Source organism: Arvicola amphibius, chromosome 5, assembly GCF_903992535.2.
Source record: "Arvicola amphibius chromosome 5, mArvAmp1.2, whole genome shotgun sequence".
NCBI classification, from domain to species: Eukaryota; Metazoa; Chordata; class Mammalia; order Rodentia; family Cricetidae; genus Arvicola; species Arvicola amphibius.
Window position 1 is genome coordinate 122,469,088 of NC_052051.1, and position 26,819 is coordinate 122,495,906.

A 26,819-nucleotide genomic window follows, 5' to 3' on the forward strand; every position below is an offset into this window, starting at 1 on the left:
TAATAGAAATGGGTTAAATAAGAATTAGCCAATAACAAGCTAGAGCTAATGGCCCAAGCAGTGTTTTAATCAATATAGTTTCTGTGTGGTTATTTCGGTTCTGGGTGGTAGGGACAAACAAGCAGCCCCAGGCCCTCCTACAAAGTTAGGATGACATAAAATGTTTTAATATGGAAAACTGAATTGAGTTGTGTTATAAAATTTTCTACTTTCAGTTCAAGACCATCAGTGTTCTGTTAAAACAAGCTTATTTCAGAAGAAAGAAGGGTCCTACTGTGGGGAAAGCAGAGGAAAACTGTACCAGCCAGTAGGATACAAAGACACAAAAAATTTATAAATCTGTGGATCCAGAAAGCCTGAAAGAAAATTTGACACAGTTGCAGGAAACCTGGAGGATGATACCATACTATATGAGTAGGGTCCATGTAGCAAGGGAGGTTATTTAAAATAGTCTCCATATAAAACAAAGCATGCTTTAATCAAATACAAAATATTCGTTACACAAAAACGAAACAACTGACAAATTACCATTTTGTTAAACTTAGAAAAAGTACTAAGTTATTGAACAACTCTTTAAAAAAAGCCATTTTATGTTTTTGTTACTCAAGCTTAGTTACTTCCAAGTTATAAAAGTTACAAAATTTTGGCTTAAAAAAAGACTGATTCTCCCAAATTATTTCCTAAGCCATGATAAAACGTATTTAAATAGAATAATGTTTGTAACATAAACCTATTTAAATAACATTCATATTAACACTAGGCCAACATAGAGCATCTCTGTAGAAACGAAATACTGCCAGTGCTACGTGACATTTCAAACCCCTCAGTTCAAACACAGCACAGTAACCAACCTGACTACGCTACTAACATTTAAACAGCAAAGTGAATCACCGTCTCCTGAAACAGCAATACTAGCATTCTCATCAAGTGAACAGCAATTGCATTATCTCATAGTCTCTCTAGATTCCTTGTCGCCAGCTTGGAATGGCCCTAAAGAGAAAATGAGAAAAGCCATTATAAATATGCAGGAAGATCAAAACAACAACAAAAAACTACTCATTAAATGACAACTTAAAATATACACAGGGTTGGTGAGATGGCTCTGTGGGTAAAGGCACTTCCAACCAAACCTGACAACCCAACGTGGATTCCTAAGACCCACATGGTGGAAAAAGGGACACAAACCCCAGTTATGCCCTGACAGTCACATGTACACCACAGTAACCATAGCACTCACATGACCATACAATACAACATACAATACATATATAATAAAAAGTTAAAAATATAGATATGCTTTATCAGTCTGTTAATGAAAATATATTCAGAAACTGCATAAGATAAATCATTTATAAGTCTTTATAAATGATCCCTTTCTACTGTCTTCTCACCTGTGTGGGATATGGAGAAGTGGCCCGGAGCCTGATGGGCCTATCTTTTTGGTTCGTTCTTCCCAGCCTTTGGTAGGTTTATAAAGCCTAGAGGGATCTCTACTGACATTATTTTCAACCTGTGATCAGAAGTAAAATATTATCAGTTAACTTATATGAACTACATTTGTACTAAGTGAAATCCTTAGTGACACAAAGCAGTGTTAAAAACTATACTTGGGGCCGGGCGGTGGTGGCGCACGCCTTTAATCCCAGCACTCGGGAGGCAGAGGCAGGCGGATCTCTGAGTTCGAGGCCAGCCTGGTCTACAAGAGCTAGTTCCAGGACAGGCTCTAGAAACTACAGGGAAACCCTGTCTCGAAAAACAAAACAAAACAAAACAAAAAAAACTATACTTGGCTATTACCCAAACGTGAACTAACTAAAGTGTCCAAATAAGCTCCAACTGTGCTTATACCACTAACATCAATTAATAAACTGCTAATTTATCCTTTCCTAGTTTTCTATTGTTTCATTTCTGTGTTAATTAAAGAAATAGACTACAGCTTAGTGTGAGAGCAATAAATAAATGTAGAATAGATAACATCAGTTAAGTCAGTGAAATACCTCATTGATCCTGAGCTATTACCTATGAAACTAAACAGTGCCCACAGCTACACAGATGCAGAATGGAGGTTCAGAAAGAACGATGATGGGAACAAGACAGAAAATTCAGGGTGACAGAAAAGAGTGCTTCTAAAGTAAATGGCAGAGCTCGAATAATAATTGCTAAAAATGTATTAAGTTGTTATCTGTGGTATGTAAGTGTGAAATATAAAGCAGAGAGATAATGAGATAGAAGAGGAGTAGATCTGCCCGTCTCCTTAAAGTCAAGGAATCAGGACAGTGAGGAAGGAGCCGGGGGGGGGGGGAGTGTGCTATGCTGCTGGTGTGATTAGAGATTCTCGCCTGTAGATTGCAAAGAGCTAGAAGAAACCATTTGGACTGGTTTTGTCGTAAAGAAATGATAAATATCTGAAGAGGTGGCTATGCTTAAGTATCACATAATTGCACGTTATATAAGTGAGGAAATATTTTTTATGTCCTTTATTAATGTGAAAAATTATGGTTCTATATTGCTTGAGAAAGTAAGTTTAAAAAGTAAAGGTAAATTAAAGCAGGGCACGATGGCACACACTTGTGCATTCAAAGCTAGCCTGGGCTGCATAGCAACATCTGTCTCAGAAACAAACAAAATAGAAGGAGTACCTTTTCTTTTAATTTGGCCAGTCGCCTTTGCTTTTCTGCCTTTTCCTCTTCTTTTGACTGTCTATCTAGAATTTTCAATTCAAGTTTATGCAAATCCTAAAAATGTACCAACAAAAAAGATGACATTAAGAAAACAAAATTAACTAAAATTTTTGTCCTTAAGTGTTTGCAATTTAAATTACCTCAGCTGCCAACACTCATTCAAAGGTGTTTTCTTTCCTTCCTTCCTTCCTACATACCAATCCCAGTTCCTGCTCCCTCCTCTCCCCATCCCTGCCCCCCATTAGCTCCTCAGAGAGGGTAAGGCCTCCCCTGGGAAGTCAACTGAAGGTGATGTTGCCAAACAAAGGCTGCATTTCCCTGACTGCAGCCATGCAGACACTTTCTGCATTACTTTCATTTCAGATCTCATTTGCTTTACTCACAGGTTCAGTCTAAACCTCTTAATAAGCAAACTAAACCCATTTATGTATCAATAAAGGTAGGTCTCGTCTGGGGTCTCTCATAATTTCATATTTTCAAGTTTCTTTTATTTTTTTTAATGGAGTCTGCTTACTATGTGTGTTGGGGGGATGAGTAAGCAGATCTTTTGTTACTCAGTAACATTTTTATGTATAAACTAAGAGAAATGAACTAAAGTTCACACCACTTATCTATTTTTATCTGTTTTCCTCTATACTTCCCTTTATGAATGTTGCTATGCATTAAGATGCACATTAGCAATTCATAACATTTTACTCAGTGACAGTTACTTTGTTAATGTGTTGTGTATCTTAGAATAACCTTCCCTGTCTTGCTTAGACAACACATTCAACCCGGCTCATAGCCTCCTCGCCTCTTGGTTCCCATGTGTTTTAAAGATATTAAAGTATAACACTCTGTGTGTGTGTGTGTGTGTATGTAGGAATTGAACCTAGAGCCTCCAACATGCTAGGCAAGCGATCTTCCACTGAACTACATCCCCAGCAGTATACTAAAGTGTTCATAGCTTCCCCACAGACAACACTGTTGACACTCCTCCAAGCCCCTAGTCATGCTTTCCCTTCTGTTCGAGAACAGCTCTCCTTCCCTGCTCCTTCAAGACTCAAGTCAAGCATCGCCTTCTCTCTAACAGTCATAACTACCAGAGCTATCTCTGGTGAGTTCCTCTGTATTTCCTGTCTATACCTTAATTACAACACCATTTGTTCTAATTAGTGGTGTGATAAACACCATAACTAAAAGAAACTTTAGGGGGAAAAGGTTTATTTCAGCTCACAGTTGTAGTTTATCACTGAGGAGAACTAGAGTAGGATCCTGGAGCAGGAACTGAAGCAGAGGCCTTGGAAGAGCTTTGCTTACTGGGTGCTTCCCCCTGGTTTGCTGGGCCTACTTCTTACACAACCCAGGACCACCTGTGCAGAGGCAGCACAGTTCACGGTGGGCAAGGTTTAGTTAAGAATAAAGAAGATGCCCCACAGATATGCCTATAGGCCAATCTAATAGAAGCATGTTTTCAATTGAAGTTCCCTCTTCCCAGATGACCCTTGCTTGTGTCGACAAGAAATCTAACCAGCACACTATCACTTTACTGGCATAGATCTTTCCACTAAAAGTGGGAGTGAAGTGTGCTCAGTTACAGGAGGCCAGCGCAGGTGTGCTGTATAAGATGAGGGGATGAACTCTGTCTGTGTAACCAAGCCAGGAAATGATGCTTTCATGACCCACGCCCGTAAACTACTCAGGAAGGATCTTTACTCACTCTTTCTTGGAACCTGGAAATCTCATCCGCAGCAGTTTTCCTTTTTTCCGCCTTTTCTGTCTTTTCCTTTATCTCCTTCTCAAGCCTCAGGAACTCCTCCTGCTCTTTCTTTTGCTGGGTGTAACTTTCTAGGAGCAGTTTTAACTTAAACTGCCGCTGGCGCTCTTTCTGCTGCTTCCTCTCTCTCTCCTCTTCTTCTCTGAGCTGGGAAGCATGCTTCATTGACATTTCTATACTTTTCTGCTTTTTCCAAGCTTCAATTGCCAGTTTCTGCTTCTTTCTCTGTTCCTCTTTCTGCTTTTGGTTATCTTCTGGTTTGCTATGAGAAGGAATAGGTGTGTTGTCTGCCTTTTCTTTTAGCTTGAGTATTTCCTCTTTCTTTTGCTGCTTTTTGGTTTTCCAATTTTGAATAGACTAAAGTTAAACGAAAACAAAAAAAAAAAAGCATGCTTTTGATTAGTCCATGACATTTAATACAGCCTCAGTTCTAGCTTCCAGAAAAGATGTTGATTTGTGTATTCTGATGTTTAGGTTTTTGGTTTTGTTTTAAATCTGTACAACTTTTTTCTACTCACATTTTAAAATATTACTGTATCCTGTAAATCTCTGGATCCTGGGCTATTCCTTGGCCTTCCCCTTCAAGCAGGAACCCTCCTCCATCTCCGCCATCATTCTTGGGCACTGCCACTTGCCTCTAATCACCTCACTTGAAGCTGTATTATTTGGGAATAGATCCTGGCTTTGCCATTTATTAGGCGTGAGTCTGGATGAGTCTCTAGTTTAAGCTCTGCTCATCTCCTGTGGTGTTTGAATGAGACTGGCCCCCAGAGGCCCATATATTTGAATGCTTAGTCGTCAGTTGGTGAACTGTTTGGGAAGGATTGGAGGTGTAGTCTTGCTAGACAACATGTGTTACTGATCATGGGCTGAGGTTTCAAGTGCACAAACCATTCCTAGCTTAGCTGTCTCTGTCCGCCTCATGTGTGTGAAAAGAAGACGTAAGCTCTCAGCTACTGTTCCAGCACCATGCCTGTCTCCTGCCATGCTCCTTGCCCTGATGCATGGACTCTAACCCCCTGGAACCATAAGCTACAAATCAAATGCTTTCTTTCATAAATTGCCTTAGTCATGGTATTTTGCCATGGCAATAAAAAAGTAACTAAGACTGTAGGGATAGAGCAGCAGGCCGCGTTCCCGCCTCCCCGCTCCTGGCCGCCTGGCTAGCTTATGCCCTAAAATAGCAACACACAAATTGTATTCTTTTAAACACTGGTTGGTCCATTAGCTCTAGCCTCTTACTGGCTAACTCTCACATTTTGATTAACCCATATTTAGTAATCTGTGTAGCACCACGAGGGGTGGCTTACCGGGAAGATTCCAGCCTGCATCCATCTAGGAGAGGAGAGTCATGGCAACTGCTTGAGGCGGTTGCCTCACTTCCCTTCTTCCCAGCATTCTGTTCTGTCTACTCCACCCACCTATGTTCTAACCTATCAGGCCAAGCAGTTTCTTTATTAATTAACCAATGAGAGTCCTCCATCATAAGACATCCATAAAATGGAAGAAAGTAATTCTTATACAGGGTTATTGTGACAGTTAAATGAGTTGGTGCCTGATATATGATGCTTCATAATTTCAGGAAAAAATTTTAAAGTTCCATCTCCAATATGAATATGTAAAGATTATTTAAAATTCTAGCAACCTTTACGTATAATATGCTACCTACTATATTTTTCAGCCCCCATCCTGGTCAGGAAACTATTTCCTCATCTTTCCTTACGTTGTATCATTCATTCATTCATCCATTCAATAAATCCTATGCAGTGAAATAATATGAAAAGCAAAGCTATGGGATTAAGAGATGATTAGCAGTACCATCTAGACAGTGCTACTCGGTATGCCAGACCTCAAACATAGCAGGAATTTGTGACAGAATGTACTTTTCCTTACAATGCAACTGACTGTGTCAGACAATCATCTTATCTCATGCTAGGGTGGTCAGGATTTACAGACTGGAATCCAGTCCATGGATCAGCTTTGAGTGGCACAGTTCCGGGTGAGATGCGGCATAGACACTCTACAGGGCATGGTAGGAACGGTGTTAGTGAAGGTCCCGGGGGACCACTTATTTTGGAGTTGGCAAGAAGATGGTAGCCTTTAATCTAGGAATATTCTGTCAGTCATGGAATGGATGGGAAAAGAAGATATACATAAAAAGAGAAGTTATTCAAAGGTACTCCAGAGCATATCTGATTATCATTATTTATCCAAAAGACAGGCTATAGTAAAGATGTTTTCCTCTAGAAACTAAGGTAGCCTCTGCTAAGATGACTTCTTCCTGCCATCTGTGTGGCTCTGAATCAGTCCCATCCTGGGAGTGCAGACACACAATCCGATGGGACATTGTGTAATTTCTTGTGGTACAAATGTTTGGTCTTCGGAAGTTCAGCTCAGTGGTACCATTGAGTACAAGTCCCCTACCTATTCCACATCTTGTCTTCATCTGCTCTAGGAGCTCCTGGGCTGACTGTGTGCTGTTGTGGAACACTGACGATTCAGTTAAGAGTTCTGCACAGTGCCTGGCACACACACAAGTTGTAACTACTATTACCTCTTTTTTTCTCTCCTCCAGAGCCAGGAACTTCTGATACCACTTCTCGTGTTGCTCCACTTCACGCAGTGTTCTTCCCGGAAGGTGTTCTGCAGCCTCCTTGATGAATGCCGGCTTCCCCTTATGTTTGCTCCTCACTTTCACAAAGTTCTGGTGGTCAAAATCGTCCCAGCCCCCCTGTCGCCCTCCTGTTTGCTGAAGGAATTTTTCAAACTCCACAACTTCTTCTGGCAGAGTACTTGGTGCCACTCTGTCTACGGGGACTTTGCTTGAGAGCGCTCTGAAAGCTTTCTCTGTTTCTGAATTTCCCAAAGCCCAGGAGTCAATTCTCCTGGAGATGGCATTCAGCTCATTATTAGTTGTTTTCTCTTCTTGAATAAGCTCTTCATATCTAAAATTAAGAAAAATGAAGTGTGAATAACATACCAACCAATCCATATTAGCCCTTCACTCCCCTGAAAATTTAATTATCCCTAAATCTGCTTCCTCTCCCCTTGTTGACATTTCCAATATTAATAATAATATTCATATCTGAGTCTTAAAAGAAGTGTTTCCTCAAACATGAACAGTCTTTCAAACTTTTGAGATCTTCTGGTGTCCAACATGAATGAAAATTTGTTTTAAGAATGAAAGACTGTCTAATCTCTAGGACAGAAGGTAGACTGTAAGACTTGTAGTACATTAATAGGTGACAACCTAAAAGTGAGTTATTAGAAAACCAAGGCCAAAACTTTAGATTAAATGAGTTTAAAACATACATCAGTCTCTGTTCTTCTTTAAAAGTATTGATTGCATTTTCAATTTCTTCCATCATTTCTCTGAGCTTTTCAACAACTGTAAAAAAAAAAAAGTCATATTTCAATATAGCTGATTTAATAATTAGGAGAAAATATAGACTGTCCCTAATATAAAATCATTTCTTAACCTAAGAAATTAAGAAAACTGCTCACAAGGATATTTTTGTGATTACAATTTCTTATTAAAGGTATTGTCCTACACACCCATATGATTAAATCCTATAATCAGTATTACTTTTATAAGAATTATTTCATACTACACATACTATTGTTTGACTTGCAAATTTTTTGCAATGTTTTGGTTAAAAAAATGTGGATAGCCAGGCACAGTGGTGCACACCTTTAATCCCAGCACTTGGGACATGGAAGCAGATAAATCTATGAGTTGGAAGGCAGTCAGAGCTACATATTGAGACCTAAAAAAACAAAAACAAAAAACTCCCCCCAAAACAGTTATGCTTAACTTTGCATATAAATATATGTACTATTGCCGCTCTTTTTCTGTGGATATATGTGGTATTTGATTATCTAAAACCATCTGATTTGTTTAATTTTCCTGTTGATGAGCCTTTAAATATGCATAATAGTACAGTCCTTGCATGTGTGTGTATGTATGTATGTATGTATGTATGTATGTATGTATTTAAGCATGTCCAAGTAAGTATTTTGAAAACATGACTAGCAAAACTTGAATTTCTGACTAAGGAAAGTCTGTGTGCGGTACATTAGGCTCACCTCTCTGCAGTGCGGACTCACTCCCTGCATAGCTGCTGACCTGTTCTCACTGCCTCCCTCCATATACTTTACATCGCTTCCAGAGGACGGCAAGAACTGTCATCACTCTAGCCGACATTTTCATGGTTATTAATAAGCATGGATATTTGTTTCACCTGAGCTTTGTATTTCTTTTGATACCCTTGTGCCTTATAATCTCTGTCCATTTTCCTACCACTGTTTCTCTTGGTTGCTCTAATTTGTAGACATCTTATATATCTTATGAATATTCAATTATTAAATTACATAAGTAGATATACTTTTCTAATTTGTCTTTCAACAATATTTATAGGTTTGAGTGTTTTTAAAGTAGTCAATTATGGTCCTCTTTTCTTTAGATTTTGTTCTTTCTTTTTTTAAAGATTTATTTATTAAGTATACAGTGTTTTACCTGCATGCATGCTTGCAGGCCAGAAGAGGGCGCCATTTCTCATTACAAGTTGTTGTAAACCACCATGTGGTTGCTGGGAATTGAACTCAGGACCTTCGGAAGAGCAGGCAGTGCTCTTAACCACTGAGCCATCTCTCCAGCACCCTGTTCTTTTCTTATACAACAGAATATTAGCAAATAGTTGTTACATGTTCCCTCAAGCATGTTATGGCCTCACTGAATGTAATGAATACTACCCGTTCTTTTCCCATTTTCCAGTTTTACACTTGCCGTACTCCAAGCACTGCGCCTGTCCTCTAGAGCACTGTTCATTCCATCCTGCCCCAAACCCACCAGAAGGTCTATGAGCTCCACTGCACAGCTTACAGAATGAAAGCTCGGAGATCTAGTCATTTTCCTAAAATGTCCTAACCAATAAATGGCAGGCCAAGGCTTTGATCCAGTATATTCTGAGCACCAGTCAGGAATGAATTTTGAAACAGAAGGTGAGGGTGTGATTTTCCCCCCTCCCAAATTAGCATTTGTCCCAGTAGAGTCAAACCATTCCTTACATATTTTAAATACTTTTGAAAGATACTTTTTTTTCAAAAGCCAATGACAGGATAACCAGGGTGAGGGCTATGAACTGAGAAGTCTTTTTCTACTCAGATGCCTAAGTCTGAACCTTCCTATGCCAGTGTTTCCACATTATGGTGTCTCTTCCGCCTAATTTATAATGTTAAGGACTGAATGGCAGTTTAAAGGCTGAAAATACCACATAAGCTCCGATACTCCACTTCTCCACTCTACGCTTATTAATTCCTAACTAATGAAGTAGGGCTGGCTCCACGATTGCCAAATGAAAGAGACACTTAGAGAAAAGCATGCATGCTCTAATGCAGCAGCAGGAAACAGCAATACATAAAAGAGAATCTTATATTGAACTCTTCTTACCGTCAGGCGTAGGCTTCACGTCTTTCAGCTGGTGCTGAAGTTTCTTCACATTGTTATGTATTTTGGCCAACTGTTGCTGGATCTTTGCTCCTGTAAGGAAAGTCCATACTTTAATTCTGTGACAAGTGTGGCTACAATTAGGCTTCTGCAGATAAATCCATACAGTCCTTTAGTGAAAGACAGCCACGTAAACAGCAGCCATTTATGTCAGAACCATCTGGACATCAGGTGTCGTTGCTCTAAATAAAGCATGACACTGTAAACCCGTGTCATGGAGATGCATCTCTCTTTCCTTCTATGGAGACAGACTTAGGGACGATCATTTTAAAAGCATGCCAAGTAACTTAAGCTTAACACATTTTATACTGTTGTTTTGTTTTTTGTTTGGTTGGGGTACTTTTTGTTTGTTTGTTTGGTTGGTTGGTTGGTTTTGGTTTTTTATACAGGGTTTCTCTGTATATTCCTGGCTGTCCTGGAACTAGTTCTGTAGACCAGGCTGTCCTCAAACTCACAGAGATCCTCCTGCCTCTGCCTCCTGAGTGCTAGGATTAGAGGTGTGCACCACCACTGCCTGGGTCATATTCTGTTCTTTCAAAGCATCTTTCTTTTTAACTTGTTGTAATTTCTGGAAACAGAAACTGATTTTAACTTTATTTTGGAAATATTAAAACTGTCTAACCAACATTAATTCTGTGTGTGTTGTATGTGATTTTATTTGTGCACATGTGCATGCACATGTGTGTGGAGGCCAATGTCAGGGGTCCTACTCTTACTGTTTTCTAAGTTACTAACGTAATAGTAAGAGGGTAAACTTACATCCTCTTTTTTAAAAAATGTATTACATTTATTTATATGTGTTTTACATGTCACAATGCATGTGTGGGGGTCACACAACAACTTTTGGGAGTTGGTTCTCTCCTTCCACCATGCGGGTCCCAGATAGCAAGCTCCCCTCATAAGGTAAGCTTCCCAACCAGCCAAGCCATCTTGCTGGGCGCTCTGCTGTTACTTTGGTGAGGTTCCTCACTGCACCTGGACAGCGGGTTCTGGGGATCTGCCTGTTTGCACTCCCACAGCATTAACGCTGTAGAGAAACACAATCACGCCTCATTTTTTTACGTGGCGATTAAGGATCTGAACGTGGCTCCTCAGGTTTTCTCTCCAACCCATGACTAGTATTAATTCTATGGAGACAGACAAAGTTCCCATACTGTATTAATTTTACCTAAACACTACTCTTAAAAGGTATGTATGGTACCTACTGGTTTCTAAGCCACAAACTGCCAAGAATAATCAAAGAATCACCCAGAAGTAAAAAGGTAAATGAATAATAAAAAGAACAAAAACAAAATAATGACCTGGAATTTCAGGGGCTTAGCACCACAAAGGCTGGTTTTCTGAAGTAGTTATGCTGGTATGTTTATTTAAGTTAGTAGGTGGATGGTATAAACATTCGCACTCATTCCTAGCTATGCAAACGACAGGACCATTTTGTCATAGTCAAGTAGTCTGTGCAGCCTCCTTTTGTTTACTTTTTGTTTTGTTTTGTTTTTGCAACTTGTCACAAGCATAAAACACCAAAAGATTTATTATAACAATCCTTAAAGGCAACTTTCAGGGCTGGGACTCAAACCCTGGTTTTCCTATGCACACATGGCAAGTACTAGAACACTGAGATAGCAGGTTTTGTTTTTTATTTATCAATAGGTTTGGAGCCAGGGCCAATATCCTGATTAAACCTCCAAATATGAACATTTGACTCTGGCATGGTTCCAATTTAAGACAAACAGACAAGATTTCAAGCAAATTCTTTGCTGTAAACTTCTTTTTATCATGATTTATATGTCTCTATGTCTGTGTGTGTATGCTCACACACGTGTGTAGGCACCAGCAGAGGCCAGATTAGAGCACTGAATCCCCTGGAGCTATCTTACAGGTGGCTGAGAGCCTCCCAGTGTGGGTGCTGGGAACTAACTCCAGTCTCCTGCGAAAGCAACTAGTGCCAGCCGTCTCTCCAGCCCCTTAGCTCCACTTTTGAAGTTCCACTCTATAAAATTTCAAAGTTCAACAAGACACAGAAACATCATTCCTTTGTTAGAAAGCTTGGTCCTCTACTGGGATTTAATTGAAGAAATTCTCCTGAGGGACAGTGTGGCGGTGCTGACGGGGGAAACTGCAGCAGTCGGGAGGCGACAACGACGGGGTGGGTGACAGAGGCGGAAGAAGGTAAAGGAACCGAAGGAAGAACTTTGTCAGCAAAGTTAAATAACTAGCAAGTGGTTTATTTTTTGCCACGGCCCATTAGTTATACAATTATGCAATCTTATTTTGTTATTTGGGAATGAAACAATGTACAGCTATTCACAGGCAATAAGAACTCAGGCATTTATCAAAATCCAAGGTACGGTCCCTGAGGTAAGGAATAGTTATTTGCTTTTCAGAGTTGTGACCCATGAAGAAGAATGTGTCTCTTTGCATAGAGACCAGGGGTTCCCTCCTGTCTGACAGGTACACAATATTCATCATGAATGACAAACTAAAGGACAGAAAATAGTAATTAAATTAGAGCTGCACTGAAAAAGACAAATGAGTTGGACATGGTGGCACGTGTCCATAATGTCAGCACTGGGAAATGCGCAGGAGGCTCAAGAGTTCGAGGTCAGCACTGGCAATATAGGGAGGTCAAAGTCAGTCTGGGACACAGGAGACTTTTTCGAAGGAACAAAAGAAAGGGCAAAACAAGTCGCCTAAAAATACACAGTTCAGATCCTCTGTTTAAGGACATAGCAGGCAATGAAAGAACAGCCTGCCAGAGTCTGCAGAAGAGCAAGGAGCAGTCCTTAGGACATCACCGTCTGGATTTCTTTCTGAATTCAGGATGGACACTTGGTAGGTGGTAGCTCTATCCTATCCCTTTCCTCATTCCAGCAGGAGGCGAAAGTGAGTGTTGCTACTACCTGACAGAAGATGACTTTTTAAAATGGTATGACCCTATATTTAGAAAGGAAAGATCACTAGAATTATTATAAGTGTCATAAGACAGCATCAGGGGCAGTTTAATCTCTACCTAGCAAATCAATGTTTTTCTTTCTTTCTTTTTGCAAATCAATGTTTTAAAGCTTAGTAACAGCCATTATTTTTTTTCCATAAACAATTCTAAGTAGCTTTTGTATTATAAGAATTTTTGCAAAGTGCAGACTCTACAAGGTATTCTCAGCCCCATGACAATGATTAATCTACATAACAAACAACAGCACCTTCACTGTATAAGCTGTAAGGTATTCTCTTGTATTTCATCTCAGTATCAGATGCAGTTTTCCAGAGGTAGAAACTGTAGGCTTTAGAACGTGGACAAGGAAACTTGGGCTTGGGCATGGCCCGTTCTTATCCCTTTGTATGGCCAGTGGCGTGGGCTCCGACTCTACTGATGTTCCCTGGGTCTAGTACTAGCAGTCAGCAATGCCAGGGTTATTGATGAGTTAGACCCCAGATAGCACAGGAAATGGAATATTTTAAATAAAATTTTTAAATATTAACAGTTTTTGCTGACTTAATTAATTCAAAATCAAATCTAACCTATTAATATGGAAGAAACAGAAAACAATTCAGTTAGAATGAACTTCAAAATAAAATAAATACATGTCCTTAAGAGACAAACTTATCACCAGTCATGTATCTCCACTGAACAACAGTCAATGCACAAGTACAACACAGGCCACCACTAGTCTTTAGAGCACTCAACAGTTTGTATTTCACCGTGAACCCAACTTACTCTCTATCTTCCTGCTGTTTATCAGTTTGTTCTCCAGTTCTTCCAGCATGCTGTGCTCAGTTCTGAAGTCCCCTCTTTGGTTGTAGAAATGACTGTGTTTATCTTTTTCTATAACAATAACTCTTTAGGAAAAGAAACAGATGGTAGAAATATGAAGTAAATATATTTTAGTTATTTAAAAAATGAAGATATTTAAAATAATTAGTATTTTACATTCAATTCATTTAAAAAGGAATATAATTACTTAGACTAATAAGGTTAAGGGGTCAAAACATTATCTCTAACTTTAGCTAAAATTGGACTTACTTGTTAAGTTCAATTTTAACCAACTATAATTTAAACTATTACATATTTCCTTTGAAAATTCAGAAACCTTTGGCTATGAGGTTCTAATTGTTAGTTACCGTCCTCAAGAAAAACAAAATTGGGGCTAGAAGATAACATGCAGAAATTGGATCACTCAATGAATAAAATGGGGGGGGCGCTCTGAGACACCATGAAAATACCCAACCTTTGGATCATGGGCATAGAAAAAGAAGAAGGCATAGAGAATGTTTCCAATAAATTTATAGGAAAAAATTTCCCAAACCTGGAGAAAGAGAGGCCCATCTATATACAAGAGACTGAAAGAACTCAGAAGAAACTAGAAAAAAATCCTTGTTCATATTATAATTAAAAATCACAAAACAATTAAAAGGTTTAAAAGCTGCAACATGAAAATGTCAGGTCACTTATAAAGGTAGGCCTATTGGAATAATAGCTGATCTTTAACAGAAACTTCAAAGCCAGGGTGTTACAATTAAGAGATTGTTTTGAGTTTCAGAGGAGACTTTGGACTTTTAAACAGTGTTGATACTGTGAAAGACCCTGGAGACTTTTGAAATTAGATGGGCTTTTGAAATTAATTTAGAAATTAAATGTATTTCGCATTATATGACCACAAGCCCATGGGGACCATGGCGTCAAAGTAGTGATCTGAATAGGAATGGACCCCAAGCTCATGTATTTGAATATTTGATTCAGTTAGTGGAACAATTTGAGAAGGATCAGGAGGTGTAATGTCACTGGAAGTGGTGTGTCACTAGGGGGAGGTTTTGTGGCATCAAAGAATCCGTGCCTTTTTAAGAGAGCGCGCTCTCTCTCTCTCTCTCTCCCTCTCTCTCTCTCTCTCTCTCTCTCTCTCTGTCTCTCTCTCTCTCTCCTTCCTACAAGATATGAGTTCTCTGGTTTCCTGTTGCCATCTTCCTCGCTATGATGACCCTCTCAAACCGTAAGTAGCCTTGGTCATGGTGTCTTATCAAAGCAATAAAAAGTAACTAAGACACTGTGCTGACTAGTTTTAGGTCAATTTGACACAAGCTGATCATCTGAGAAAAGGGAATCTCAATTGAGAAAATGCCTCCAGGGGGCTGGAGAGATGGCTCAGTGGTTAAGAGCATTGCCTGCTCTTCCAAAGGTCCTGAGCTCAATTCCCAGCAACCACATGGTGGCTCACAACCATCTGTAATGTGGTCTGGTGCCCTCTTCTGGCCTGCAGGCATACACACAGACAGAATATGTATACATAATAAATAAATAAATATATATAAAAAAAGAAAATGCCTCCATGAGACTGTGCGGCAGGACATTTTCTAAGTCATTAGTGTGAGAGGGCCCAATCCATCGTGGCCTGAGCTGGTGGTCCAGGATTTGATAAGAAAGCAGGATAAACAAGTCAGAGAGAACAAACCAGTAAGCAGCAGTCCTCTGTGGTCTCTGTATCAGTTCACACCTCCAGGTTCTAGCTGCTTGAGTTTCCTCTCCATTTGCTGATGAAGAGTGCTATGGAAGTATAAGCCAGATAGAACCTCTCCTCCCCAAGTTACTTCGGTCATGGTGTTTCATTACAGAATAGTAACCCTAACTAGGACAGACAACATACTATTTACTCAGAGAGAAAAAAGGATTCAGAATCTAAGCCAGTTATGGACCCTGTGATCTACAGTAAGAATTGGCCTGGTGAGACACGACCACTGATACAGTAGTGGGATCAATTTTATGATAGTAACCAACTACTTTATGATTGTATTTAAAGCCCTCTCCATAAGACAGAACTCATGCCTGGTACTGTTCACTAGGTCAAAGCCCGTGACTGGCTATATCACAGGCCCTATAGGAGAACCTAATGCTATTCTTCTACTAAATGGACATAGTATTGCACTGCCCGGCCAAGTTCTTACCTTTCTACGCATAAGTCAGTATATTAACCCTGACCAGAGAAGCTTTTTTTTTTGTCAGTAGGGAGATACTGATACAGAGACCCACAAGTGCTCAGAGATAAATGGAACATCAACCTTTCCCCCCAATTCTTGGGGATCTCTGAGGAAGAAGTAGGGGAGATATTGTAAGTGCTAGAAGTAGAAGATGTCTTTAGTGAAACATTAACTGCTAACATGACAGGGACATTGTACATATGAACTCAGAACACTAACCGCTTATACAACACATGTATATCAAGCCACTCAACATCCCAGCCTGTCATGAATGATGTCCCACCTCTAGCTGAAAAACGATTGGCAACTTGTGGCTCCTGGAGGAGGGAGGTGAAGTTTTTCCCAGGATGTAGGTCCTGAAAAGTTACCCATGCTTCTATAGATGATCCTATACCCATGCATACAGAGGCAGCACTATGTGAACTCAGTATGTTGAAAAAGAGAAAGAGAGCAAGAAATCACATGTTGTAGGGAGGGGAAAATAGCGGGGAGGCAGGAACTAAAGGGAAGGGTTAGCCTTACATCAATCACTTACCAACTTCATAACCTATGAGAAGATACTTATTCTCTATAATCTTCACTTAAAAATGTTCATAAAGTACCCTCCTAAACTCTAGAATAAAATATATTCAATCTGTTATTTGATATATAAAATATAGACATTATTTTGTTTTCCTTAAAATACACCAATATAAAATGATAAAAATAAAACAATTAATTATAAGTAAAAACTTTCAGTTATAATTAATTTATGTTAAATAGACTATTTGTGCATTTCACACCTCCCTCCTTCTTCTTGTTATGTTTGTCAAGAAGTTCCTAACAAGTTGAGACTGGAGACTGTGGAGTTATATTGTTCATAATAAAATATTGATATTATTTGAAGACAATATTCTTATACTCACTGATTCTTTAATTTTTCTGCTGTGCGTATGAATTCTGCTTTCTTCATCCGACTAACTTTCTGCTTCCAGTTCTGAAGCTGAGAAGGACGAATTCCACCGGAAGTACTAAAGCTGCCATCATTCTGCATAAAGAACAAAAGTATCACCAGTGATAAAAGTGGCAAGTGATGTCGAGAGAAATAAAGCACCAACAGTTTTCTGGGGATAATCGTATGGTCAATCTAGATTCTTTACAAACATACTTTGTGGGCTGGAGAGATAGCTCAGTGGCTAAGAGTACTTAGTGCTCTTATGGAGGACCTAGGTTCAGTTCCCAGCACCCACCTGACATCTTGTCACCGTCTGTAACTCTAATTCGAGTTCTAATACCCTCTTCTGGCCTCTGCAGGGACCAGACATGCACATGGTTTACACACAGACTTGCAAGCAAATATTCATACAGATAAAATAAAAATATACTCTAGAGACAAAAGAAATTCTATCCTAAAATGCTAAACTGAGTGTGTAATATTCTGTTCAGGGATTATTAACAAAAAGGATGTAATTTATTCACAAGTCACTTCTCATTTATAAACTGAACACTAATATGACAGGTGGCAGCAGGGAAGGATGACTATATACTAGCATGGCCCAGTATCATCAAATCTCTCTAGGAAAACAGACTTAAAGAGAAAAGAATAAACAATAAAAAGCAGGCAAAACCAAAAAACAAACAAACAACAACAAAAAAAACCAGAAACTGGGATAAATAGATAGGAAATAAAGGGGCTGAGGTGGGGAGGCTTGTATTTTCTGTTAGAAACCTCCCCCCCCCCCCAAGGATCTATTTGAAAGACTCACATCAAAGGAAAAAGGGAGCCAGCCATTGCACAATCAGATGGGAGGGCGTTAGGTCAAGGGATTGGCTATGCAAATTCTGAGGGCCAGAAAGGCTGGCTAGCAGAGAAAAGACAATTTAGGCAAAAGATTAGTAAAGGTGGTTAGAGATGAGAGTAGGCAGGTAGACAGGCAAGCATGCGCCAGATACATAGATGTTTTAGTCACCGGGGCTGTTACTGAAGTGTATCTGTGCTGTTCAATGTAAGAGACGGCAATCGCAGGGCATCAGTCAGGAAAGGAAGCTGACACATACAGAGATTACACAGATGGGGTCTCAAAGGGAGAGTGAGAACGAGAGCAGAGCAGGCTGCCTTGAGAGGCTTGGCGAGGGACAGAGGTGGCTCTTGGGAGAGCAGCCTTCAGAGCAGGAGTCCCAGCATTTCTCCAAGGTGTTTCAACCCTATCTCCAAAACAAAGGAGAAATCCAGCTTTTTTCAGTCTTATCAGTATGCGAATTTGCTTTCCTCATTAATAAATGGTAAAATTATGTGTAGTCCAAATAATTGTTTTAAAACAAATTTCTTAATGATTTATTATCAGTAAATGATTTGCTGGCTTGTTTTATGAACCTACCCACCTTCTCACTCAGGGATTAGGGAGATGGCTTAGCAGTTAAGAGCACATGCTGCCCAGGCAGAAGACCTAAATTCAATTCCCAGCATCCGCGAAGAGAGGCTCACAACCGCGTGTAACTCCAGCTTGAGGAGATCCCGGGCCTCTGGCATCATGTGTATGTGCCCACAACCCTACCCCACCTCCACATACATATACTTAAAAATAAAATAAATCTTGACAAGAAACTTCTCAGGCAGTGGGGTAGATGCATAGGAAATGCTTAGGGAGTACTGCCATGCGTAGTTCTTTAAGAGCCTGTGTCTGCCTGTTGTTTGGACATAATGAACTGGCAGGGAGTGTGTTGATGGAGCGAGGCACAAGAAGCAGGGAGAGTCATGAGGAAGCTGGTGAAGGTGTGCAGGCCGGGTGTGAGAGGCTAACAACTGCCTGGGCCAGGAGAAGGACACAGGAAAGGGGAAGTGTATCTCGAAGGTAGTTATGACCAAGAGGAGCTGACGAAAAATGGGGTGAGAGAAGGGAAAGCAAACAAGGCTTGACATTTCTAGGAGCAAGAACAGAGATTTAAAATCAGAGTTCATATACCATAAGACATTACTTATTAAGTGTTGACAATTCAGTAATCTTTATAGATATTTATGAAGTTATGCAATGCCACCACTGTCTTGCTCTAGAATATTTTCGTCACACCAAAATAAATACAGAGCTATTAGCAATCTCTCCCTCATGGCGCCTTCTCTCAGCTTCTGGTTTTCTAACTCTAGGAATTGGATTATTTTCCATAAATGGGCTTATACAACATATAGTCTTTGTTGTAAGGCTTCTTTCACTTAGCATAACATTTTAAGATTTGCTCAAATTATTCTATGGATCTATATCTCATCCATTTTGTGTGGCTATGTGTGCAGTACATACATGTTCTCATGTCTGAATGCATTCGTGTGTGTGGAGGTCAGAGGTCAGTGTCTGGTGTTTTCTACTTCTGAGACAAGGTCACCGGTTTAATTTAGCTCACTGGCTGGCTGCTTGGCCCTGGGGATCCTCCTGGCTTTGCTCTACCAGCCCTACAGTTAGCCATGCACTGCCATGCCTGGCTTTCACATGGGTGCTGGAGAATCCAAATTCAGGTTCTCATGGTTATGCTAGAAGCACTTTCCCACTGAGCCATCTGCCTAGCCCACTTTATACCTTTAACAGCTCAATTAATTTTGTATTATATAGACTTATCTCCCATTTTCCTACTCATCACTCATCAACTGATTGAACAATGGGGTTATTACTACTCTCTGGCCAATATGAATCGCTACTACAGATATTCTATACAAGTTGGGGTTTTTTTCTGTTTGGTTGGGTTTTTGGTTTTGTTTTGTTTTTGTTTTTCTAGACAGGGTTTCTCTGTAGCTTTGGAGCCTGTCCTGAAACTAGCTCTTGTAGACCACGTTGGCCTTAAACTCACAGAGATCCTCCTGCCTCTGCCTCCCAAGTGTTGGGATTAAAAGCATGCATCACCACTGCCCAGCTCTATATAAGTTTTAATGTAAAAATGTTTTAAATTTTGTTACACATTTAGCTATAGAATTTTGGTGTCATAAGGTAATTTTTTTACCCTTCTCATTTTAAAACAAATTGCCTCTTTATTGTTGATTTGGAATCATTCTTTGTGCATTCTGAATATAAGCCCCTTATTTCATATTCATATGTGACTGACAGCTGCCTCCACTGAGTCCTCTATTTGCTTCCTTGATAATGCCAGTGATTCAAAACATTATGAGGTATTAATAAGCTATTTTCCCAGTAACTGCTTCATTTTACATTCCCACCAGCAATATGCGTTGCTTCTAATTTCTCTGAATCCTCACCAATACTTACCATTGCTTGTCCTTTCCATTACAGCCATCTTAATGGGTACATAGCAGTACCTCACAATGCTTTTTATCTGGAGTCCTGGGGATCAAACTCAGGGCCTTGGGTGTGTGAGACAAACACTCTGTTACACATACACAGCCCCTCTCAGAGCTTTGATTAGTCTGTGATGCCCAGTGACGCTGGGCATCTCTTCGTCACCTTTTAAGGGAAGTCTATTCACCACTATTCTCTTTGTTTTAGTTTTTGGCAGAAAATGCAGGATTTTCTAATTAAGTTGTAAGCAATGGAAGAGGCCATATAAGAAAAGTAACCTGATGTTAAACAATGCGTTTTCCTACTGTTCTACTTTTATTTTATAAGATACACACCCCATTCATGAATTGTAAATAAAAGCCAATTCAACATCTAAGCGAAATTTTTACTCTTTAAAGAGATCGACACATAATTTCCAGTATTTTCCTCCCATTCTCTGACTTGTCATTCTTTTCACACACAAAGCACACACTTCTGGTGCTAACACGCTAAGCACATTCTTAAGCACTGAGCTAGCCCTCAGCCCCTTCACTTTCTTGAAAAGAGGAACAAGAGTTAACTCTGATGGAGTCCACCTGCTCTTCCCAGAGCTCCAGCTGCTTGTGCTTCACGTGTCACACAGAACAAACCATCACCCAATTGAAGGTCACAAAGTCTTGCTCCTGGTCAAGCTTCTAACACCAAAGTCTCTGATCTACTCTTCGTTAATTCACGTACACAGCACGGGCAGAAACTGAACTGCTGTGTGATCATCCAACGACTGAAAGACCTTTCCTTATAGTGCTCTTGCTGAGGCTCCACTGCCCACAAACAGATCTGGTTTTCAGCTCTCACTGAACCTTCTGTTCAGCCTTAAGCCAGTATCACATTTGGTTACGGTAATAGTATGTTTACAGTAGCCTGAAGCAATTTGAAATTGAGACTTATGAGCAATTCAACAGTATTATTAATTTTTTTTTACTATTTTAGGTACCTTGCATTCCTCCACATGATTTTTTTATGTTGTTTGTTTTTAGTTAACTAGGCTTGTCTGTTTATCTGGTGTGTGTGTTTGTGTGTGTGCGTGAGTGCGTGCATGCGTATGTGACCAGATCTCTCACTGAGTCTGGATCTAGATTAGTGACTAGCAAACCCCAGAAACTCTGTCTCTGTCCTCCATAGTGCTAGGTTATAAGTATACATAGCCACAGCCAGCTTTTTATATGAGTGCTGGAGATTTGAACTCAGATCCTCATGCTTGTGCAGCAAAACTCTGACCGACTGAGCCATCTCCCCAGCCACTGTAGAGCTTTCCCAGTATTAATGTTTATCGTTCATCATTATATATTTATCCGCCATGTGACTGAATGCTCTCCTCCCACACATACTACCATTAATCAAGTTGTTCTAAAGCTCTAGCCTTCATGGAATGTTGAACAGATGTAGCCATCTCTTCTTAGCCTCAAGGACCTAGTTACAGCAGCAGCAGCAGCAAGACTGAAACATGCTCAGGAGTTCTCATGTGTCTCTGGTGGAAAGCCAAACCAGAAACTGAAGTAGAGACCATGGAGGAACGCTGCTTACTGGCTTACTCCAGACTCAGGATCAGTTATCTTTCTTGTATTTGCCTAGGTATGGCATTGCCAACAGTGGTCTGGACCCTTCTTCATTAATTAACAATCAAGAAAATGCCCTCACAGACATGCCCAAAGGCCAATCTGATGAAAGCAAGTCTTTGACTGAGCTTCCATCTTCCGGGATATGTCGAGGTTTGTGTCAGCAGCTGTCCAGTGGGATCTGCCTAATGCTTGAACTACAAGCAGTACCTGGCATCAGCCACATGATGCTGTCGGCAGGCTTAGAGACTACAAGAGTTACAGGGTTAATGAGATTACAGGGAAAAGCCTAGGAGGACAGGCAAGATGTAGCAGAGTCTGATTCCCTTCCTCGAGTCCATGGAGAGGAAGGTATGAAGCTTTGATGTTGAAGCCTAAGCTATAAGAGAGACTCAAGGATGCTGCAGACAGAAAGCTAGATGACATTTAACGCTTAGCCTTCTGGCTTTCAGTCTAGCTTCGGTCCTATCCCTCACTCCATTCCCCCATTATTCCCCTTTGGAATGGGAATGGCCATTCTGTTCCACTGTATGGTTAAAGTAACTTTAATTTTTTTACTAAATAGGCCCACAGCTAATAGATTGTCCCAAGTCTCAACAGACAATGGAGTTCAACTTTTGAACAATACTGGAACTCCTGAGGCTGGACTAAACACATTTTGCATTATAAAATGGATGAGCATTTTGAGGGCCAGGAGAGAATGCAACAGTTTGAATCTGAAATGGCTCCAAAAGGCTCATGTTTTGAATCTTGTTCACTGGACGGTGACGCTATTTGGAGAAGCTGTCTGGAGTATTTAGGAGGCAGGAGCTTGTGCAGTGAGTCACTAGGGCAGGTATCTGAAGATCACAGCCTGGACTCTAGCTGCTACTTCACACAGGGCTTCTTGGTCTTCCACAATGGGAATGTGTAGCTGGTCTCTGTCTTCTGTACTTCTCTTACCTACGTCCTCTAGAAACTTGGGCTAGCCTCAGAGTATCTCTCAGCAGCCCTTCCTGCTTATATAAGCTTAGGGAGCAAGGGCCCTAGTGCATTTAGTCAATTTCGGGAACTTCTTGAAGCTTTTGGGTTGTCTACTTCCTGCTTCTTAAGTAGCCTTTCTTTAGAACATCTGGGGTCTTTTTTTTTTTTTTTTTTAAGATTTACTTTTATTTTACATGTACGGGTATTTTGATTATATGCATATCTGTGCACCATGTATATGACTGCTGTCTGAAGAGGTCAGAAGGATTTGGATCTTATGGAACTGGAGGTACAGCTGGTTGAATCAGCATAGGGGTGCTGGAAATCAAACCCATGTCCTCTTGAAAAACCTTTGAGCCATCTTTGCAGCCTATATCTGGAATCTTAAAAATCTTCCAAGCAGGATGCAATGTTTTACCTTCCTTTAGAACATTATGAGGCTTAGCCGGGCGGTAGTAGATGCGCCTTAATCCCAGCAGTCGGGAGGCAGAGGCAGGTGAATCTGTGAGTTTGAGGCCAACCTGGTCTACAAGAGCAAGTTCCAGGACAGGCTCCAAAAGCTACAAAGAAACCCTGTCTCGAAAAACCAAAAAGAACATTATGAGGCTTAATGAGTTTACCTCTAGGAGGGAATTTGTATTTTAGAGGAAACTACAATACACTTAAAAGCTATTGTGGAAATAGGAACATATAATACAGAAATACTAAAAAGCACAGATAATTTTACTTTGCATAATAGATGAGAAATGTGTAACATTCCCTAGCCTAACGGCTGTGCACACAGTACTCTATGTGACACCAAAGATCATGCTCTCCCTGCATGAACACAGGGCAGAGACCATATGAAGCAGCGAGAAGAGGAACCTCACAGCACCTAGAATTTGGACATCAAGCCTGTTAGAGTGAGAACATTCATTCCTGTTAAGTCACCCCATCTGTGGGATTTTGCTAGGGGAACTCCACCAACAGGAACTTTTAGGTCTTTAGGTAGAGATTTCTAATATCATGAGACTATGATAAAAATGACCTTTTCTCCAGAAAACATGTGTGGTTTTAGGGTTAGGATGGATACTCATCAATCATCCGACAAATACTGAAGCTTGGCGTTAGGGGGCGGGGTTTGTATTGATAGCGTGTGTGTGTGTGTGTGTGTGTGTGTGTGTGTGTGTGTGTGTAGATATTAGGAGGGGTATGAAGGACTGACAACACATGAACTTGTCCGAAATATCACAACGTAACAACATAACTTTTTCACATGTGTATGCTGGATGTGTTGGTACACATACATGAGGAGGTTGGTGGTTGACATCAGCTGTCTTTCTTAATTGTTCTCCACCTTATTTTATTGATTTGTTTATTTAGATGGATAACGGAGCTCACTGGTTTAGCTAGGCTGGCTGGTCAACAGGCCCCAGGTCTCCAGCACTGGGACTACAGGTGCATGCTGTAGCACCCAGCCACAAACTCAGGTCTTCAAAACTATGCAGCCAGCATTTCACCAAGAGAGCCATCTTTCCAGCCCCTACTTTAACTTAAGAAAAAGAGGGGCTGGAGAGATGGCTCAGAGCTTAAGAGCATTGACTGCTCTTCCAAAGGTCCTGAGTTCAATTCCCAGCAACCACATGGTGGCTCACAACCATTTGTAATGGGTTCTGGTGCCCTCTTCTGGCCTGCAGGCATACAGACAGAATATTGTATACATAAAAAAAAGAAAAGAAAAACTTAATATTCTTGAGAAATTCTACTTCATCATTGCTGTAAGGTATGTATTTTAGAGTTTTTCAATCTCAGTATACTGACATTGTCGAACAGGTAATTTTTCAGTGGGGAACTGTCTTCCGGTCTCTACTCTCTACTAGGTGTTAGTAGTAATAGGGGTTTGTAGTTAGTACCACATCCTGCCCGTTGTGACAACCAAAGATGTCTCCAGGGATTGCTAAACATCATAGAGAGAAATAGTCCCACAGGACTTTCTGCTCCAAGCCCTGTAAAGAAAATACAACCATTGCAAATCACCACAGCGGAATCAGGATAGTGCATGGCGGTAAGAGTATTAGGAAGCTGGTAAGAAGGTACACCAGCATGTAAAACATGGCCATACAGATTTAGGTGAGGAAATCATACTGAACTACAATATGGCAGAAAGTTTTCATGGAAAAAGACGTTCAACACTATAAAACCACTGGAATCGGACCATTTTTTATTTTTGGTATTTTGTTTTTGTTTTGTTTTTAAGGAAAGTTCTCATTGTGCACCCCATACTGGCCTCTAACTTTTTTTTTTTTTTTTTTTTTTTTTTTTTTTTTTTTTTTTTTTTTTTTTTTTTTGGTTTTTCGAGACAGGGTTTCCCTGTAGTTTCTAGAGCCTGTCCTGGAACTAGCTCTTGTAGACCAGGCTGGCCTCGAACTCAGAGATCCGCCTGCCTCTGCCTCCCGAGTGCTGGGATTAAAGGCGTGCGCCACCACTGCCCGGCTTGGCCTCTAACTCTTGACATCCCCACCTCTGCCTCCTGATGCTGGGATTACAGGTATGTACTACAACCAAATGGTCAGGCATTTTAAAAATATACTTAAGAAAATTTTACATAATCTATTTTAAATTTTTATTTTATATTTCCCTTAAAATGTAAGTTGTTTGGGGAGCTATATAGATAGAACAGGGAGAAAAACAAAGGGTGTGTGAGAAAACCTTCCCTAAGTGGAATTTCCTTAATTTCATGCTAGAAAGAACACCGTATTCCCATAGAAAAGGAAGGTGGAGCCGGACCTCGGCTCACAGTAGCTTTCCTTCACGTCTGGACTGAACCACGTTATTAGTAAGTGCCTACTATCTCGAAGGCACCGTCGTGGGCACATAACAGGCGCAGTCCTTGGTGTTAGGAATACAACAGTGACTAAAGCCTCCGAAAATGTCTACCCTCCTGGCACTTACATTTTCATGGAGGCAGAAATATAATATAAAAACAGGAATAAAATATGGAACAGAGCCTGTGGTGTTAAGTGCTATATACAGAGAAAAACTGAAGCAGAAAAAGGGGTCTGATCGTCTGAACGAAAGACTCCCATTCCACCGTTCAGAGATGGGATCCTTAGGACCCCCATCTTGGTAAACACCTTTCTTGCACCGATGCAGTCAACGGATCCAATTTCTTGGTGCTCAGACTCCAAGCCCGCTCGGAGCCCTGGGTCACTGCCGACTTAAATACCCAGAGCTCCCATCACCAGCTCCCATTTTTGAAGAAAGGGAGTCCTATCACACGGCGCGAGGAAGCGGCGGCCCGAGCTTCCACTGAGGCCCGACCCCAGCGCCGCACGGTCCCGGCTCTAAGTGCCATCAAACGCCAGGCTCATCCGAGCAAGGCCCGAGCCTCCGCCGTTACCTGTTGCGGCGTCGGCGCCGCTCCCACGCCGGTCCCCGCAGGCGCGCCCGCCCCCGCCACCGCCCCGGCAACCGCCGTGGCCGCCGCCGCCACCACCACGGTCGTCAGGGCCGCCATGTTTGCTCGCCGAGACTCCCGCGCCTGTGCGCGGGACCGGCTCCAGTGGGCGCTCACCCACGCTCCGCGGACGGCTCCGAACCGCTGGACCACTAGGGCGGAGCGCAGAGCTGACCCCGCCTAACCGGAGGGGGCGTGGCTTGTCGGGGCGTGGCTATGCGGGGAGGGCAGCTCGAGGGCGTGGCCTGGTGGGGCGTGGTTGTGTGGGCGGGTAACGAGGGCGTGGTTTTGTGGGGCGTGGCTTGCAGGGCGGGCAGCTTGAGGGCGTGGCTGCTGAGAACGCGGGTGGAAGCGCAGGGCGTGGCAGATTTAAAGGCAGAGCTCGGAAGGGGCGGGGCCAACGCCGGCTTGCGGGTTGAAGATGAGGATTCTGGACCCGACTTAGGGGGGCAAGGTGGACTTGGCATGGTGTGGCGCAGCGCGCCTCTGTTCAGTTTTGCATTGATATGAGCTTTGTTAGCGCTGGCGTCTGTTCTGTTCGCCCACACATAGCTGTTGAGAAATGCATTGTTTTCCTTTAAATTGGATTCGTGTTATACGAACATATGTGTTTTTCATACGATAGAACTGTTTTCTATTTCTGTGAGTGCCAGTGAAAC

The 26,819-nt window shown here is 41.2% G+C and overlaps 1 protein-coding gene across 2 annotated transcripts; it reads right to left on the reverse strand.

The window, feature by feature from the left end:
* Positions 1-607: 607 nt before the first annotated feature.
* On the reverse strand, positions 608-26,220 carry Ccdc112 (coiled-coil domain containing 112). Of its 2 annotated transcripts, XM_038331581.1 has the most exons (10): positions 26,104-26,220; positions 16,816-16,937; positions 13,659-13,780; positions 9,887-9,976; positions 7,750-7,825; positions 6,992-7,382; positions 4,381-4,794; positions 2,640-2,735; positions 1,392-1,510; positions 608-990 (listed from the first exon to the last, which is right to left on the reverse strand). In XM_038331581.1, the coding sequence occupies exons 1-10, from the start codon at positions 26,218-26,220 to the stop codon at positions 960-962; spliced, it is 1,578 nt and encodes a 525-aa protein (XP_038187509.1). In that variant the 3' UTR covers positions 608-959. The 2 variants fall into 2 exon arrangements, with proteins under 2 accessions (XP_038187509.1, XP_038187510.1); XM_038331582.1 differs by lacking the exon at positions 2,640-2,735.
* Positions 26,221-26,819: the final 599 nt, after the last annotated feature.

Coding starts and splice junctions, on each gene's coding strand:
- Ccdc112 (XM_038331581.1), bottom strand. CDS start 26,220: ATGGCGGCCCTGACGACCGTGGTGGTGGCGGCGGCGGCCACGGCGGTT. Junction 9,977..13,658: donor AAACAGCAGGAAGATAGAGA/GTAAGTTGGGTT, acceptor CTTTCCTTACAG/GAGCAAAGATCCAGCAACAG. Junction 2,736..4,380: donor TTTCCAGGTTCCAAGAAAGA/GTGAGTAAAGAT, acceptor GTACATTTTTAG/GATTTGCATAAACTTGAATT.